This window comes from Pagrus major, chromosome 16, assembly GCF_040436345.1.
Source record: "Pagrus major chromosome 16, Pma_NU_1.0".
In the NCBI taxonomy this organism is placed as follows: domain Eukaryota; kingdom Metazoa; phylum Chordata; class Actinopteri; order Spariformes; family Sparidae; genus Pagrus; species Pagrus major.
The window spans coordinates 12229965-12246749 of NC_133230.1; the positions used below are offsets into that span (position 1 = coordinate 12229965).

The 16785-nt window shown below is 41.9% G+C and overlaps 2 protein-coding genes across 3 annotated transcripts in view; both read right to left on the reverse strand.

Moving 5' to 3' along the window:
* Window positions 1-920, reverse strand: part of nfatc1 (nuclear factor of activated T cells 1) — a 46979-nt gene extending 46059 nt beyond the window's left edge. The window contains exon 1 of the mRNA XM_073483680.1: window positions 879-920. Within this exon, the coding sequence (XP_073339781.1) occupies window positions 879-897 (19 nt within the window). The 5' untranslated portion in view covers window positions 898-920. The remainder of the gene's footprint in view (window positions 1-878) is intronic.
* Window positions 921-12965: 12045 nt separating this feature from the next.
* The window catches only part of atp9b (ATPase phospholipid transporting 9B), a 43459-nt gene continuing 39639 nt past the window's right edge, over window positions 12966-16785 (reverse strand). For both annotated transcript variants that reach the window (XM_073483253.1, XM_073483255.1), the window contains exons 28-29: window positions 16201-16404; window positions 12966-14843 (exon numbers count right to left, since the gene is read on the reverse strand). In XM_073483253.1, coding sequence (XP_073339354.1) covers window positions 14707-14843; window positions 16201-16404 — 341 coding nt within the window. In that variant the 3' untranslated portion in view covers window positions 12966-14706. The remainder of the gene's footprint in view (window positions 14844-16200; window positions 16405-16785) is intronic.

The following is a 16785-nucleotide window of genomic DNA, read 5'->3' on the forward strand; positions in this document are numbered from 1 at the left end:
GCTTCATGTTCCAGCGGCCAATCGAAAATAAAACACAGGAGGGACACGATTGGTTTATTCGCATGCTGTAAAGGTGCACGCTGTATCCAGGGGTCTCCTGCCAACAACGCTCCCGCTGGGTCACATGAAACTCTGCCCCGTCTGTGGCGACGGCTGAGGTCACAACCAGGGGGCAGGGGAGGGGGTAACATGGTAATGGGAGTTGTGGTTGTATGGTGGCATGAGGCTGGGCGAGGGTAACCACAGCGCAGAGGAGAGCATTGATAGGGCTGCAGCAGCAGACAGACAGCCTGCAGTCACCACAGCTCCTGTCTGCTGTAAATTAAAGAGAATTAGGGGGCCCCACCGTAAAGACTATGACATCACTGCTGCACCATATGAGTCCTTGTAATAAAAGAAAATGATGCTCGCGTTTAATGCTGCTTGCGGTGTGTGACACAGTAGCACTGAAATGTTTGTTTGCTATAATTAGACTTTGAATTAGCTGACATCCTCGGGGCTGCGCCATCAAATGAGCCTGGCATCTGAATCACTCACGATATTACCCACAATGCCATGTCAGCCATTAGCAAAAAAAAAAAAGAAAAAAAAAAAGGTTCAATTCTGACTATTTTGGGAACACTTTTTCAGAACCACGCCCACCAGGACCAAATCATCAGGGAGGGGCGCACTGAATATCTCCATGGCTGCTTTAATACTGAGGCTGAATACAGGCATTCAACTGGGAGGAGAGTGCAGCCAAGTCCCTAATTCAATACAAGACCACAGTATATTGTATCACATCAGGGCGTGAAGTGTCAAACTGCGATGGGAAGTTGAATTAATGTCACATTCAGAGCTTCACTGCACTTCTGTCATGAATAAAAAGTCAAACTCACCCTCTTCAGCAGATTTCATTTTCTTCTTTGCGCAGAGAGAAACGTCTGAGATCAAACTCTGAGTACGGCTGCGGATGGGAGCAATTCCGTATCCATATAGCGGAGTTTATACAGTCCCCAGCTGTTGCTCTGGATCCTCTCTCGCTGCGTCGCCGCAAACAAACAACAAGAGAGGAGTGACAGAAGTGAAAAAGAAGAGAAACTTCAAAAAGAGAATCCAAAGTGGGAAAAATCTGAGAGAGAAAGATTAAAACACGTGGATCTGGATCATGACTGATGTTCTCTCAGAAAATCTATTCTCGTCGCTGTGTTGAGACACCAGACTCGGGGGATCCTGGCGCTGCTGGCTCGCTGTGACGCACTGCTCCGGCGCACACAGGACTTCTGCGCTTTTAAACTCGGGGATCACCTCGGCGGCGACGCACCGCCCCTCCGCGCTGTGACGCATCTGACACGGCCGACCACCAGATGGGTCCAGTGGAGATCCTCTCTCTCTCACACACACACACACACTGGGGTTTCCAGAGGCATAGGAGGCCAATTAACGGAGCTGGCAGTGAAGCCCGAAGGCTGCGAGATGAGTAAAATAAGCTCCAGCATGGGAGAGACGAACGCAAACCTCCAGTGATTCAAGAGAAAACATCTTAGAGAGCGCATGATGGTATGGAAGCTCACTTCTGCCAGATGAACAGAAAAACAAACAAACAAACATGAAAGAAAAGTTTAAAAAAAGAAAGTCATAGTTATGAGATAGTCAAAATTATAAGATAAAAGTAAAATATTATGAGACAAAAAGTCTAAATTATGAGATGTTAAGTAGAAAAAATGGGATGACAAGTCATAATTATGAGACATTAAGCCATAATAAAGTCAAAATTGTGAGATATAAAGCAGTAGAAATTTGATAAAAAGTCAAAATTATGTGAAAAAAGTCTAAATGACGAGATATCAAGTCATAATTATGAGATAAAAAGTCATAAAAATTAGACATAAAGGTAGAAAATTTGATAAACAGCCAACATTATGAGACAAAAGTCAACATTTTTAGATAAAAAAGTCAAAATTGTGAGATATAAAGCAGTACAAATTAGATAAAAAGCCATAATTATGAGATAAAAAGTCACAATCATGGGATGACCTGTTAAGATGTGCCAAACTTGAACACAGCTCAGCAAACTCCACAATTTGTAGCAGTAGTCGTGCCATACATCGTTACATTCATTCAAATCGTTTAAAGATAAAACCACATCACAAACTATCATGTGCAAAGTTTTTCCAGCTCACCAATAAAGTGTTATTTCAGTAACATATTTAGACCAAAACAAAAAATGGTGACAAAATGGAAAAAATAAAATAAAACAAAGCGATCGTGGATGTCACGTCACAGCAGACGCCATCGTCCCTCCACGCTGAGCATCCTGAGATGGCAGCCGTTTGAGTGACAGCTCATCTGAGCAGATAAGTGCTTCTATGCCCGCCCTAGAGCCCAGAACAGCCAATGAGTGATCATCCTTCAGATGATTGATGCATCATGTGGCCAATGAGATTTCACATCCAGTAATATATAGTTTTTTAATCAGTTTTTAAAATTTATTTTGGGTTTAATTTCCAGGATTAAGATGAAGATAAAAAGTTAAAATTATGAGATAAACAGTCAAAGTTATTAGATAAAAAGTGCAAATGTATCTCTTAATTTCTTTATCACTTTTATCTCATCATTTTAATGTTTTGTAATCTCATAATTTAAACTTTCTTAGCTCATAATTATGACTTTTATCTCATAATTATGACTTTTAATGTCACACTTTCGACTTCTTTTAAATCTCAAATGTATAATTTACAATGGGAATATGTTTTTCATCAAGTTTAGTTTCCATCTTAATTTTTTCTCTTCATCTGGCAGCAGTGAGCCTCCATATGTTGCTGCAGCACATGAGCCAGGCTGAACATCATCCTGAGTATGAACAGCAGAATAACTGGAGTTAAAATGACACAGCACAGCATAAAACATTTGTTAGATGACAGATGTTAAATTAAACTGTAACTCAAACGATGTCGCCATGATGCACGACTGACTTAATGAACATGAGCAGCATTAATCTACAGTTTCCACCCATTTTACAGTATCTGTTCTCCTTGGCATCATCTACAAAGGAGCCATCATTGTGCTGCTGCAAGACACTGCACATGGGCTCTCCTAAATCAAGATTTATGCGCACACTAATCTTCGCGAGCATTTTACATTAAACTGCTGCCATTTTCACCCTGAAAGAGCCATTCATCACCCGGTTACAGCAGACGGATGTTCGCTTAGAGGCTGCTGGGTTCTTCAGATTGCAGCTGGATCAGCAGACACGAGGACAGGTGAGGCAAACATGCCAGAACATAGAGCTCGAGCGCTGCTTCATATAAAACATAAAACTTCCCCTCAGATGTTGTATGGGGCGTCTCAGGAGGTTTTGAAGTTATTGCAAAGGCAAATAATTGCTTTTCCACTTCCTCCTGACAGACTGCACGTCTGCGGGGCACAAAACACATAATTATCCATACTTGCATAGAAGTACTATATAAAAATCAAGTCTTCTACCCAGTCATTTGACACGCTGAACTGAGAGTCTTCATAGAGTTTTTCATAGGCCGCCCTCTGCGGTCGGTGTATACTTATTCGTCCCATGCAGGCAGGGTTGTTGCTATCTTTGGCAGGTCTGGACCTTTCAGCAGCTGGCAGCAGACCTGCGGTTTCTGTGATGACAATAGTCACATGGTGGCTCTCTAAGAGTCTGTCTATCCCTGGAGATGGAAAGCTACATTACTGCACTACAGCATCTTATCAGGTGGCCCTAGTTGGTGTGATCGTGGGTGGTGTTGGAGTGTTGGGCCTCTGCCACTCGCAGCCAGGGAGTGTTCAGATGTGTCCTCATTTTGACTCCTCGTTGTTTTACAACTCGAGTGTCAAAGAAACATATCTGCAGTGAAGTATTTTCACTCTTGTGAGGTTATTTTGTGGCGTGCTTTTTAAAATTTCTGTCAGGGATTAAAACTGGGTCAGTTTGCAAAATGGCTTGCATAACGCTGAGCACAAAGGATAGTAAAAGACGACAACCACCCCAGCCGCAGTCTGTTCACCCTGCTGACGTCTGGCAAAAGATACAGAAGTATCCGCTGCTTCACCACCTTCTTAACTCAGGCTGTGAGACTCCTCTCCACCATAAAAACTGTTGTTTGTTATGAAGCTCAAATGTTGTGGACAAGAAGATTCCTTTAGACTGCGGTAGATGAAAAGTAAGATTCACCAAAGTCAAATCAATTCATGCTTCGGGGGACGAGAACATGTGAACAAAATTTCATGGATATAGACGTTTTTCTAAATGACGTAACTTCTCCACAAAGCTATTTATGTTCACTTCCTTTTTACCCTCCCATCAGAGACTTGATTGGATCTGCAAAATATGACCACATTATCTGTAGCTGTGCAGCTAGTGGTTCAGACTGGAAGATCGGGGACCAGCTTGTTGTCTGCAAGCTGTCGTTCGTCATCTCGCTGTATCTGCAGCAGGTGTACCAGAGAGACGGGTTGAACTCCAGGGTGATTGTGCTGGCATTCCTCTTCGACCTCATGGTGGCACTAGAAGAAAAGTCAGAGGGTGAACAAACAAACAGATGAAGTAGACTGTATCCTCTTGGCACCACTGATATCTGTTTAAAAAAAAAACACTCTATCAAACAGTTGTGAGATGTTTCAGTCTGGAGCAAAGTGTAGCGGACTGATCAACCAGCAGACGTTCCCACAGCGACTTCCAAATCAGTCTGAATGTAATGGGTTACACATTTCATCGGATAAAAGTTGCTTTCTGGACTTGTTTACTTGTCCAACATAAAAGGCAGCTTCAAAACAAAACAAGAAACAAACAAACAAAACAAGAAACATAAAGCAGGTTTTGTAAAGTCAGATGTAGATGCTTCTTGCAAACTGCACTGCAGTGAATCTTTTACAGCGCGCAGGTTTCCGACCCCGTGCTGTGTCTGCATCAAGGTGCAAACTACCTCCTATAAACCAGGTATCTAGCTTTCCCCCGTTTCTCCTGTTTCAGACCTCAGCTCCTAATTTGTCTCCATTGAGCAACAACGTGCCCCACATCCACAGCAATACTCCCTCCTCACCCACTGGGCTCTCACTGGCAGCGCTCTCTCCCTCCAGCAGGGAATCTGAGGGAGTGACGGCACTTGTGAAATCCAAGCCGTCTGTTTCATCATGGGGACGTGGCTCGGTGGCTCCCCAGTCATCTGAAGAACTCCACTCGTTTCTTTGACCTCATGGAAATCTCTCATGGGGCTGAGGGGGTGGGGGTGGGGGGGTCTAACTGGGGCAAAAGAGGAGGTGGGGGTGCCTCTCCACAGTTATGTGTAACTGAAACATGTGCTGCAGTAAACACTTCCACCCGTCTGCAGTTAATAAATAGCTCCGCCGCTGATTGACTCGTGCACCCTTCTACGTCAGGGCGGAGCAGGGGCTCGCAGTTGTTCCAGCCAGGCCTGGCGCTGGTTAGTGGACACCTTGGGAACAGGCCTCTGCAGACCGGATGAGTCCGGAGCCACAAATGGAAGAAGAGAACATTAGATAATGAGAAACAACATCAGCGTCCTGCGGTGATGATGCAGACATGGCAGAGTGAGCAGAAGACTCACTTTGATATCAACAAGCTGCAGACGCTGAATCTATGAAATACTGCAGCTGTTCGTGAGTCCAAGTTAAGTCACGGCTCACAAGACTTCATAAGCAAACTGCAAATCAATGTTTCAAAAAATGAAACAACATTTAAACATTTTCTTTTCAAAGTACTTTTACATGACTGTCTGACAGTTTTTAATCTATCGTCTTAACAATTAAATCTCTGTTTATTTAGGTCATTCAGGCTTAAAGGAACAGTTCACCCAAAAAAATACAGACATTATCTTCTCACCCTCACGCTGATGGAAAGCTGGGTTAAGTCTCATAGTCCAGGAAACATTTCTGGAGCTTCACAGCAAAACAGTGATGCAGCAATCTCCTAATAGTAATCATAACATGGCTCCATACAGCTCATCCGGCTTATTTCAAGTCTACCGAAGCCCTGAAATCCCACATTGGTTTGAAAAGACGTTATTTAAACCTTCAAGGTGTGATCGAGCTCATGCACTAACTTTAGACGGGGTGCTCGCTAACGCTTTTAGCTTATCAGCTACATGTTAAAATAGCCACACCCAACTGTGATGTCACAGTTTATTGACAGGTCCACATCACTGAAGCACAGTGAGAACTGGGGGACAGTGAACATAAGAGTCTCAGCTTCTGTCAGTTTGCTCTGTAATACAAAGACTGTCTTTCACATACAGTAACGAGGGTTTAAGGCAGTGACACACAGGGCAGTTGTTGAGCAACTTGGATGAATTTGGCTCAGTGTGATCCTCTGGGAACATCTCGTTACCAGGAAACAAGTGCACAGACACTGTGACACACTTTACTGCTTCTGTTTAACAGCAGATTTAGGATGGTTTGTATTGTGAAGATGTCACATTACAACTGCTGCAGGTTCAAACAGTGAGACCTTCACACTGTGCCAGTGAGCGACCTTCACTGTGAGCTAACAGGGCGGCTCAGTGAGGAGCACAAACAAAAAAACAACATGCTGAATCCTGCATGTTGCAATCTTCTTGGCTGATGACCGACACAATCACAATGTTAATTTAATCAGACTGTAGATCATCTTCGGCATTTAAACATCTGAACGTCTCGCTGATCGCTGCTGGGAGCGTTTTTCCCAAACTTCTGCCCGGTTTATCATCATTGTCTGGAAGGGGTGAAGTATCGGGGTTGGGGGTGGTCTCACTGTCACAAGCCCACACATTTTTTGTCATCTGCCATCATCCCATGTGTGTCCACTGCCAAACTCTGAGAATACTCTGCCCGGTATGACGTGGTTTGGCCACGGTGAGGTGGAAAAGACCTCAACTCGCTTTTCTTTCCACAGTTTCTAACCCTCAAAATCCAGCGGCTGGCTTTATTTGTGTCTGAACAAAAACACGACGGAACATTGGACAGTTTTGTAAGTTATTCATAAACTAAGAAACAACCGGCCCAAACTGCTGGCGTTCCCGCTGCTGAATCACCTGTTTGTTTTGGAAAAATGAACTGGGAGGAAAGTGAAGAAATTATTACTGTACTTCTTTGTGTTTCTGCGGCCCGCTCACACACCCCTCTCACCATATGTGCGCTCATAACGGCTATTTTATAAAGTGTTTCTTGATGTAGAATAATAAAACATTATAAAAATAGTCTCCGCGACCGCAAGTCGAGTTCAGACTGTGACCAGAAGACGGGTTTCAGGGGACGTTAAGTAATCTGCAACCTCCTTCTGCAAAAAAGCTTCAGAGGCCTTTTGGCAGAGCGTACGGTGGCCTGGAGAGACACGAGAGATGAAAAGAGAGGTAGTTTGAGCTGAGATCAAACAAAAACGTGGTGAAGACGTAACACATAAAATGAATAATGCCTCTTTGTGAGTGTGTTAGAATGAAATGTTCAGGTTTGGAGGCCAGAAATCTCACCATCTGATGACACAATCATTGAGTCACAGGTATCGATCAGCACTGTATTTATATAAGGTCTGTTTGAGGTGTAAAGGAGTGGAAATGTTTCTTTTTTTGCAGCTTTGAAAAGAGTCGGATATTATGGTGTCAGGGGAGCAGTGACCCCCCTCGCCTCGCCACGCCCCGCTCTTTCTTACAGTCAGACTTCCTGTCTCCCATCAATGTTCTCCTTTTTTCTCAGCCGCTCTGACGGAATCCCCTGCTCTGTTTCCTGTTGTGAAGGCCCGTCGCCTGGTTACAGCCGAGGGAGGCCGGGAGGCTCATTTTCTCTCCCTGACGGTCTCAAAGCTGGCGTGAAAAGCTCGAGCACAACACTGAGCAACAGCCCCCCCCGAGGCACACACAGCATTTTACTATCTCTCAGCTGTCGGTCACGGCTGCACAGGCTCCACGTGCTCAAGGACGTTTCCATAAATCAAGAATGGAGCTAGTGTAACTGCAGGGGAGGGTGGTAACTACAGGCCAGTGTGTTGCTGTGGTGCACACTGAGTGAGGCCTGTGAAGCTTCTGCTGACAGGAGGAAGTTTATATGATTCTGGTCTAAAGAAACAAACTTTTAACCTCTTTTTTAGTGATTGTAAAAAAGATGCAGATGAAGAGAAAGTGTTTAGATCGAGACAAAAGACAGAAATTAGCGTCCATGTGTCTACAATTAATCATCCAGTGGGAGGATTCAATGTTAAATGTTTGCAGGAGAAATGTTGATGTTCAAGCTGAAGCACTTAAAGCAGCTGAGATGAAGAAAAGAGGCCGAAGCAGCTGAAATCACTTGGAAGTGTTGGATAATTATTGACAGGCCTCTTTAAGTTTTTAGACAAGTACTGAAAACATGAACTGTGAGCTGATACAAGCAGCTTGTATCTGTCTGAAAACCCTCAACTTTGAAATGCTATAACTCTTTTGTTACCACATTAAAGAGGCACTTTGTAGTTTTGGAGAAGAAATTCAAACTCAGAGTCTTAATATTAACAATATTAATGAGGTAATAATTCAAGCTCAGAAATATTTATTATTTCCATAGCTGAATAAACAAGCTGTTCTCAGAGGAAAATAAGGTCCCAGAGCACTGTTTGAAGCTAGAGAAGTGGCAGGGTCCGCCACATATAAAGTAAGTAAAACAGTATGAAACTGTCCTTTCAGGTCAGATTGTTTATTCAGTTTATTCAGTCATGAAAACAAAGAGAGTTTGTTTATTTAGGCACAAATTTTTCTCTTCTGATTAAAATTTCATCCACAAAACTACTTTAAAGCCACTGAAGTGTGATTTAAAGGTCCAGTCTGGAGTATTTAACGGGCCCAACTGCAGAAATGGAACATAATGCTCATAATTATGTTTTCATTAGTGAGTAATCACCTAAAAATAAGACTTGTTGTGCTTTCGTTACCTTAGAATGAGCATTTTTTTGAGTCCTCTTCCTTCCATGTTGCAATGCCATGTCTCTACAGTGGCCCAGAATGGACAAACCAAACACTGGCACCAGAGGGGATGACACCACTGGATATTTTTAAGCAGACCTCAGGACAATTTCCAGCCATGTTTGCGGTGACGAAAAACATATATTTTTAACGAGAAGTCGAGACATCTCCAGTCAGTATTTTTCGACAAATCCTGCAGATATTTCCTGCCATGTCTGTGGCGACCGAGGCAGGTATTTTAAGCCTCCTCCTGACCCTGACCGAGTGCTCTAAGAGCCTTAACCTGACCAGAACATAAGCACAGCGACATGAAATAGAAAAATTTAAACTAAAGTAAAGTTTCAACATGTTTGTGGTTTGTAGAAACATGCATTGCCAACTTTTATCTCTAATGCTCCACACTCACACAACTGAAAAAACTGACAGTCCTCAAACTCATCATCTGAGAAGAATACAACATTTGAAACGGTGTTTGCAATTCTGAAACTACAGTATCTGATATTTCCACTGTTGCTCATTTTGTTTAAGTATAATCATCGGACGCTGGACCTCTGGAAACAGGAACAGTCTCATCTTCCTCGAGACATCTCAACTCTTCTTCCCCATCAAGCTAGTCAGGGAAAATCAAATGATTACCAGTAACTTTATCTCTACTGGCTGTTGTTTCTTAATTCAAACAGGGTGCTGTGGAATTTTATAACAAGCTCGGTCAGATGGAATATGGCTACAGAAGCCACTTAGCTGCTTAGTAACAAGATAGCATAATGGCGTAATGGCAGGTCTCTCCCCGGCGTATAAAAAAGCAGTAAAGAAATGTGAAAAAAAATACAATTTGACAAATGTTCCACACATCTGAAATTTATGCTGCGTAAGTGTTTTGTCTCCCACTTATGGGTTGGAAGTGTTTTTCAAAAATGTCTCATCCTGGAAGGGCAGATGATGGATGAAGTTATGGAGTCGTTATAGATGAATCTAACAGCTCCTCCGTCGTGTTTCTGCACCTACACGGTGAAATGAAAGCGTGCAGCAGCTTCAGCAGCAGCTTCTTGCAGTCCAGGTTCATGTAGGTTTTACATAAGGTGCTCTGAATGAATGTATGTGAACACATTTGACTGTCACAATGCTGCAGGGACAGAAAAATGGGAACACTGTTTAGATAAAAGACCTCTGGTAACTAAACCTAAATATCAGTCCTGCTACAGAACATAATTTTGCCTTTTATAATGAAACAGAGGCTTTTTTAGTTGTTGCAATCTTTGGGCCAAACATATTGTCAACTGAAGCACCCCCCTCCAAATGTTAAAAGCGTAACGTTTAATGGATAAATGAGCAAATACTGTCAGCTTTTAAGCCTTTTCATACAGAACCTTCTGATGGAGCGCCAACTGCCTGCATGCTACGATTTGTACTGGAAGTATTTCCATTATTTTTTTCCGTCTTCAAGAGCAGCTGAATGATTCCTGAACTTACTGAGCACTTAAACTCTTCATTCTTCTCCATATAAACTTATTTACCCGATCCCAGCTTCTGTCCCGAGGCCTTGAGCTCTGAACTCTCACTGACTTGGCTGACGTCCGTGGTAAGTGCTCGAGGCCCAAAATGGTAGGAACAGGAACCGGACGGCACTTTGTGAATCGATTTACTTTGACATCGCCAAAACTTATTACGCACAACTGTGGGTTCAAGACCTTCTTAGTTTTAAAGGATAAGTTCACCCAAAAAAAATGAAAATTCAATCACGATCTACTCACCCACACGCTGACGGAAAGTTTGGTGAAAACTTTTTTAGTCCACTAAACATTTCTGGAGCTTCACAAGTGTTGCAGTGTAATCCAAGTCTTCGGAAGCACTGAGATGCCAAATTGATTTGAAAAGATGTTATTTCCAGCCTTTTAAGCCAAAATCTTCTTGAAGCTTGAAGGCATGAGTAGCGTCTTTTCAAATACATTTGGGACCTTAAGTTGGGTGTAGGGTCGGCACCATCTCCCTTGTTCAAAGTTAACAAATGACTTCCTGGGATCGACTCCCTGACTTGAAGGTTTTCCAGGTCTCTCTTGTCTGAAAGAGTGGATGAGAGGTAAACTTGTTTTGGTGAAAACAGCATCATGAAGCACCATGAAGGTCCCATCTCGCAACTTTTCTTAAACTTCAGCAGTGTTGGGTGGGTGGTGCATGTCAAGTAGCATCCACATGAATACCAGGACCAAAGGTTTGGAGCAGAACATTGGCTTGTAAAGAGATATTAACGTTATTCTCTTCACCTGTTTGTGCTTCTTTTTCTCCGTATTTAATGTCACAATGCTATAAACTGATGGTTATTCCCTCAAGCAGAGTCTGTAGTAACGCAGACTTTCAGGAAGTGTGAATAACGTAATAAGTCTGCAAGAGATCCCTCATGCAGTTGATGGTTTGACAGTCAGAGCTCCAGCTGACCCAAAACCTGTGAGTCCGTGAGTGTGGATGTCAGGATACCTCAGCTTTGTTGTTTCCTGCCTCACTCAGGAGCAAAGTTTGTGTCTTAATGTTCAGAATAAACAAATTGTGATATCTGTGTCACATATTAAATGAAAAGTTAAATCCATTCATTCTAATAATCTCACTTTTTCTTCTTAAAATCTCTGAGTAAACATGAAAATAAGTCCCAGACTGACATTACATTGTTTCATCAGGAGGCCATAAATTAATTCAAGAATTCAACATGAAAAGAAGATCAGTCCAACAAAGACAAACTGCCTACTGTTCGGACAATAAATCACTGGTCACATGAACATTATCCGCTCCATCAAAGCTCCTCACGTAGCACATTAACCGCAGCTGGTTTGGAAAAACATGCACCACAATCATCTTCATCTAAATACAACCTATAGTCGAGCCTTTCTTTCTCCTGCAGCTTCAAAGTGAACACGAGCAGATAAAAGAGAGCATTTCTTAACATGTTAAAGCCATCGGACCATCACATTCATCATGGGACACAGGGAACTTCCTCCTCTGCACGGAGAAATTGATAACACATTGTTTTCTCAATGACTGCCGTTGATTACAGTAAAACATATCTTATTTTACTGTATACAGTAAATCTTCCTCTACAGTGATCCTCTATAGGAAAATGTGTGATTAATATAAGGTTAGGCCTGTTTAAAACTAACTTACTAACAGTAAGGCTTCAATATTTAAAGATCTCCTGTATTTTTTGAGTTTACACGTCACGTTTATGTCAGATTCATACCAGACCACGACTGGCTTCCAAACTTATGATGTCACAAAATGTCCAGGTATTAAAGGAACACTTCACCCCAAAATCACAGACGTATATTTTCCACTTAACCTTAGTGCCATTTATCTATCTAGATTGTTTCGATGTGAGCTGCCAAGCTTTGGAGATATCTGTCTTAAATCTGTCTGTCTCAGATATAATGAGACAAGATGGCTCGTGGTGCTCAAAGCGCCAAACGGTACATCTGAAAAACTCAACAGCAACGAGAAGGCAGACACCTCTACGGTCGACGTCTTCAAAATATGACAACTAACATTAAAACAATCTAGATGGAAAAAATATGTATTTCTGATTTTGGGTTGAACGTTTCCTTTAAACTCAGATTTAAGGCGAGAGCAGACAAACTTTCCTCCTTCAGCAGATAAATGTGAAAACAAACACTGCTAATACATCATCCTGCACAGTAACGCTCTAATCTCCACGGGAAGGAACAACAATTACATATAATCCTTGTAATATTTACTTATTAATTGTTAATTTACTTATTTTTAAGATTTGTATTCATTGTTTTTTCAGTTTTTATTTGACTGCATTGAACTTATTTTAATTTGTAGCTGCAGTATGAGTATTTTGTTTTTATCTGCTGAAGTGTTGCATGACGAAAGTTTATCATTATTATTGTGAAATTTGCTGTAATGCTCCTTTACTTTGAGTGACAGCCTCTCCTGTCGAGGGTTTAGTCTCTACCTCCATCTAGTGGCCACCTGATGAACTTCACAGTGAATAAATTCTCAGCTACCTGCTGTTATTGTCGACACACAGAAAAAGGTAAGTTTAGTTGGCATCTATTGGTTCTTTTTATTATTCTTTAATCAATAACAGTATTATAAATAACAGACATGTTGTTAGAAATCCCAGTGTAGGACATGGAAAGCAAGTTCACAAGAAAGAAAAGTTTATACGACATCACATAGAACAGAGATCTCAACATAAAACACAGGAATCAACATCTGGAATTGCTTTTCATAAGAATGTAAATCAGAAGTTTAATAAAAGCTGAATGCAATTTGCATTAAAGTGTCGCAGCCACACCGACTCTTCCTCAAACAGCCACTATTTCTCTTTTTTCTTATAGTGTAGCCACATTTCACAGCTCGGTTGCAACATTATTAAATGAACACAACTATGTTCAGGAATGATCGACCCGAGTTTAACTCAAATGTGATTCACAAAATGACAACCTAACTGATAAACACGACTACACTACATCCTGTTTACCGAACCGCACATTTTAAAGAACAGTTTCTTCCATCTGATTTATTCCACTGTGCTCACAACGTGCTCAACACCTACAGTACATGGAGCGAATGATAAAACTCATCCCTCCTTTAAAAAAAGAGCTGAATGTCTGCTACAGGACAAAGTCACACAGAGGCCCAGGGGAGTTGAGTTGTCAATAAAGGCCTAAAAATACACAGCGGACAGTGATTCAGGGTCCTTCGTTGTGACTTTAAAGTAGTTTTACCATAAAAGAAATGATCTTCAGAGAACAGCAGCAGGACTCAAGCTCCTGGAAGTTACAGATCTGGCTACAGAGGTAACAAAAACAAACGCTCTGATTGATTGTATTACATCCAATGCTGTGAGACGCGTCTTCGGTACATTAAAATACATCATAATGAGGCACGAATCGAGCTGCCACGTCCGGAACAGGAGGACCGATGGCTGCAGTCAGACATCATAAATGTAAATGTGAAATTATGCAGGACAATCAAGGCCAAAATATGCTGACAATACTTTTACCGTGGCTAATGGAGTGCTGGTTTTATACTACGGAGAGGATGCTCTGATGATGTCTCAAGGACGTGAAGCAGCAAAATGCACAGAAATACAGTTTTGAAGCAAGTTCCAGCATTTTCTTTGTGAATGTCATCGTAAATTGTCTTGTTTTCTAATGCACGTTTGTACAAGAGTTAATGAGGTTTACATTGACAGCAGTGGCAACCAAGCCTGCATGTAAAGGCTTTTATTTACAGTAATGTAGGAAAAGATTAAAACAAAGGATTTTTTTTTTTTTTTATCCCTTCAAGCAACTCAACACTGTTCACAGATGCATGCCAGCAACTGGAATTAATACCTAGAATAAAAAATAACACTTAAAAAAAGTCTGAACTCCACATATAAAAAGTTAAACATTGAAACAATGCATCAGAAGTGTATAAAATGACACTTGAAGCGGATTTGTTTGAAATGCTTTCAAGCAAAAGAAGGCAGATTGACCGTTTCCCAACAAAATGAGGTCAAGTGTTTGAGTCCTTCTCAGTGCAGTCACCATGACACTCTTCTTCTCCATCCTTTTAGAGTCTTGTGCTTCTTTTTCAAGTCATCCCAAGATCCCAGTGACATGATCTGAAGAAGATTGTTTCATTTCTCATAATTTCCCATTTTTCCAGTGGTTCCTTTTCCCCCACAGGTCGCCTTAACCATCACTGAGGATCAGTGAGTAAAAAAAGTGCTGAAAAGAGAGCGCTCAGAGAAGCACGAAACTACAAAACAAGGTAATCCAAGTTTGGCTCATGAGGACAGTTTGGAGTAGCTCGGAGGTGAAAACTTGCGCTTCAGGTATTTGATTATGTAGAGAGGAAGACAGCTGACCAGCGTGATGGCGGACACCTTCCACAGGAAAGGCCAAGTCGTGATGAACGACAAGTCTGGGAGAGCAAACAGAAGGAAAACAGCTCAGTTACACACGTTTTTGTACAGGAGAATTCAATCAATTAACGAACCACGAGACAAAAGCAACATGCTCGTCTAGATGTGTCACAAAACCACTAAATGAAAACATGACAGCGAAATGACTCAAGATAATAAAGACCTGCAGGGCACATGATGTAAAGAAATCAAACTCAAATGAAACAGACAAAACGATGACACAGTAAAACATCACTGGAACACAGAAATAGTAATTAATGCAGAGAGATGGACGAGGGAATGAGGAGATGAATTTACAGGCTGCACACCTACCAAGGAAAGCTCCAAAGGACACCCTGCCTATGCCTGTTGCCAACATACAGAAGCAAAAGAAATGCAGCAGAAACAGAGTGAGTGCAGTACAAAGTTTAGCAGTGAGGAGAGAAACAGGAAGAGACAGGCAGAGACAAAGAAAGAAAGAAGGGGGAAGCAATAAAAGCACAAAGGCACAGAGCTGACGGCTGAACTACTGCACAACACTTGAGTGCCTGGTAGTGTTACATCAAAGACCGACTGCTTTCAAGCTCTCGGCCCGTTCGATACTGGACTGGACAAACAAAACAAAGTTATTCTTCGACTTTACTCAAAGCTCACTGGTATTTCAAGTAAGCGAGCTTGAGAGAAAGTCAGAGCTACGTGCTGCACAGAAGTAGAGCCGAAACGATCAAATCAATTAATCATTTCAGTACTTTTTTAAGCAAAAATGCAATTTCTTGCGCAAATGAGAGGATTTTCTGCTTATCTTAACTGAATTTATTTTGGGTTTTGGTTGGTTGGTTGGACAAAACAAGCTACTACTTTTCTTCAGTTTCTAGGGAAATTATAATGAGTATTTTTCTCCGTTTTATGACATTGACTTGGAAGAGAAAAATGCTTTGACCTTTGATTTCATGAGCCAGGAGCGTAGGAGAGGGTTGAGTAGACCAAAAGTTGGAAACACACTCCTGCACACTGTCAAAGTTTGTAACATGCATTTTTTTGCTGCTTTTCTGTTCTAGACCTTCATGACACAACTTTCATAAAGGCCTTCTTGAACCAAGAAAACAAAACACACAGTTTCTGAGTGCAACACCACTGCTGTAAATAAAAATCTCAGGGCTGTAAAAGTTTGTCAGACGTAATGTAGGTGCTGACTACAAACAAAACTCATCACGTCATAACAATGTTGTGTTTAAAACTTGTGTCTTGTAGTAAACATGTATGTAACGCTGTGATCCTGCCCTCTCACTGAAGTTACACAGTGCAGAAACAAGTGACAGAGATAAAAAGGAAATACATGAGAACTAGAAACTTCCGGGAAAAGAAATGAATACCTACCAAAGTACTCGTTGAGGAAGGCGAGCGAGGCCAGGTAGCAGCCCAGGCTGAAGAACTCGGCCACCACCATGAGCCAGTGCCAGGTACGGATCGTCAGCGCCACCATCAGCAGTTCGGTCAGGATGAGCGCTGTGAAGGAGATGGCGACCACGTGCACGAACTCTGACTCAAACAGCACCAGTGCGCCGTACATGAGGATGCCACCTGGTGGCGCCAAAAGAAACACATCGACCAGGTGTTGTTACCAGACCAGGTTAGGTTGTGTCTGTTTTTTCATGCAGGACCATTTCTTACATTCTTCTTTATACAGCTGACTGAGACAATTAAGAATGAATCTGTCTGGAGATAAGGACTGATTCTATAACATATTAATGAGGGTATGATGCACAATGTGCTCCAGTGTGTCTCACTCTGTTAAAATCTTAAAGTGTCCAGACACTCGCTCATCTTCGGGCGCCTCCTGTATCTTGATAGCCTTCCATTTTATTATAACACGACACAAATTGAGCTTAATAGCCTTCAACCGATCACATAATTGCTTTTTCATACAGTCTTCGTACAGTGCATTCCAGCGAGTCAAACTCT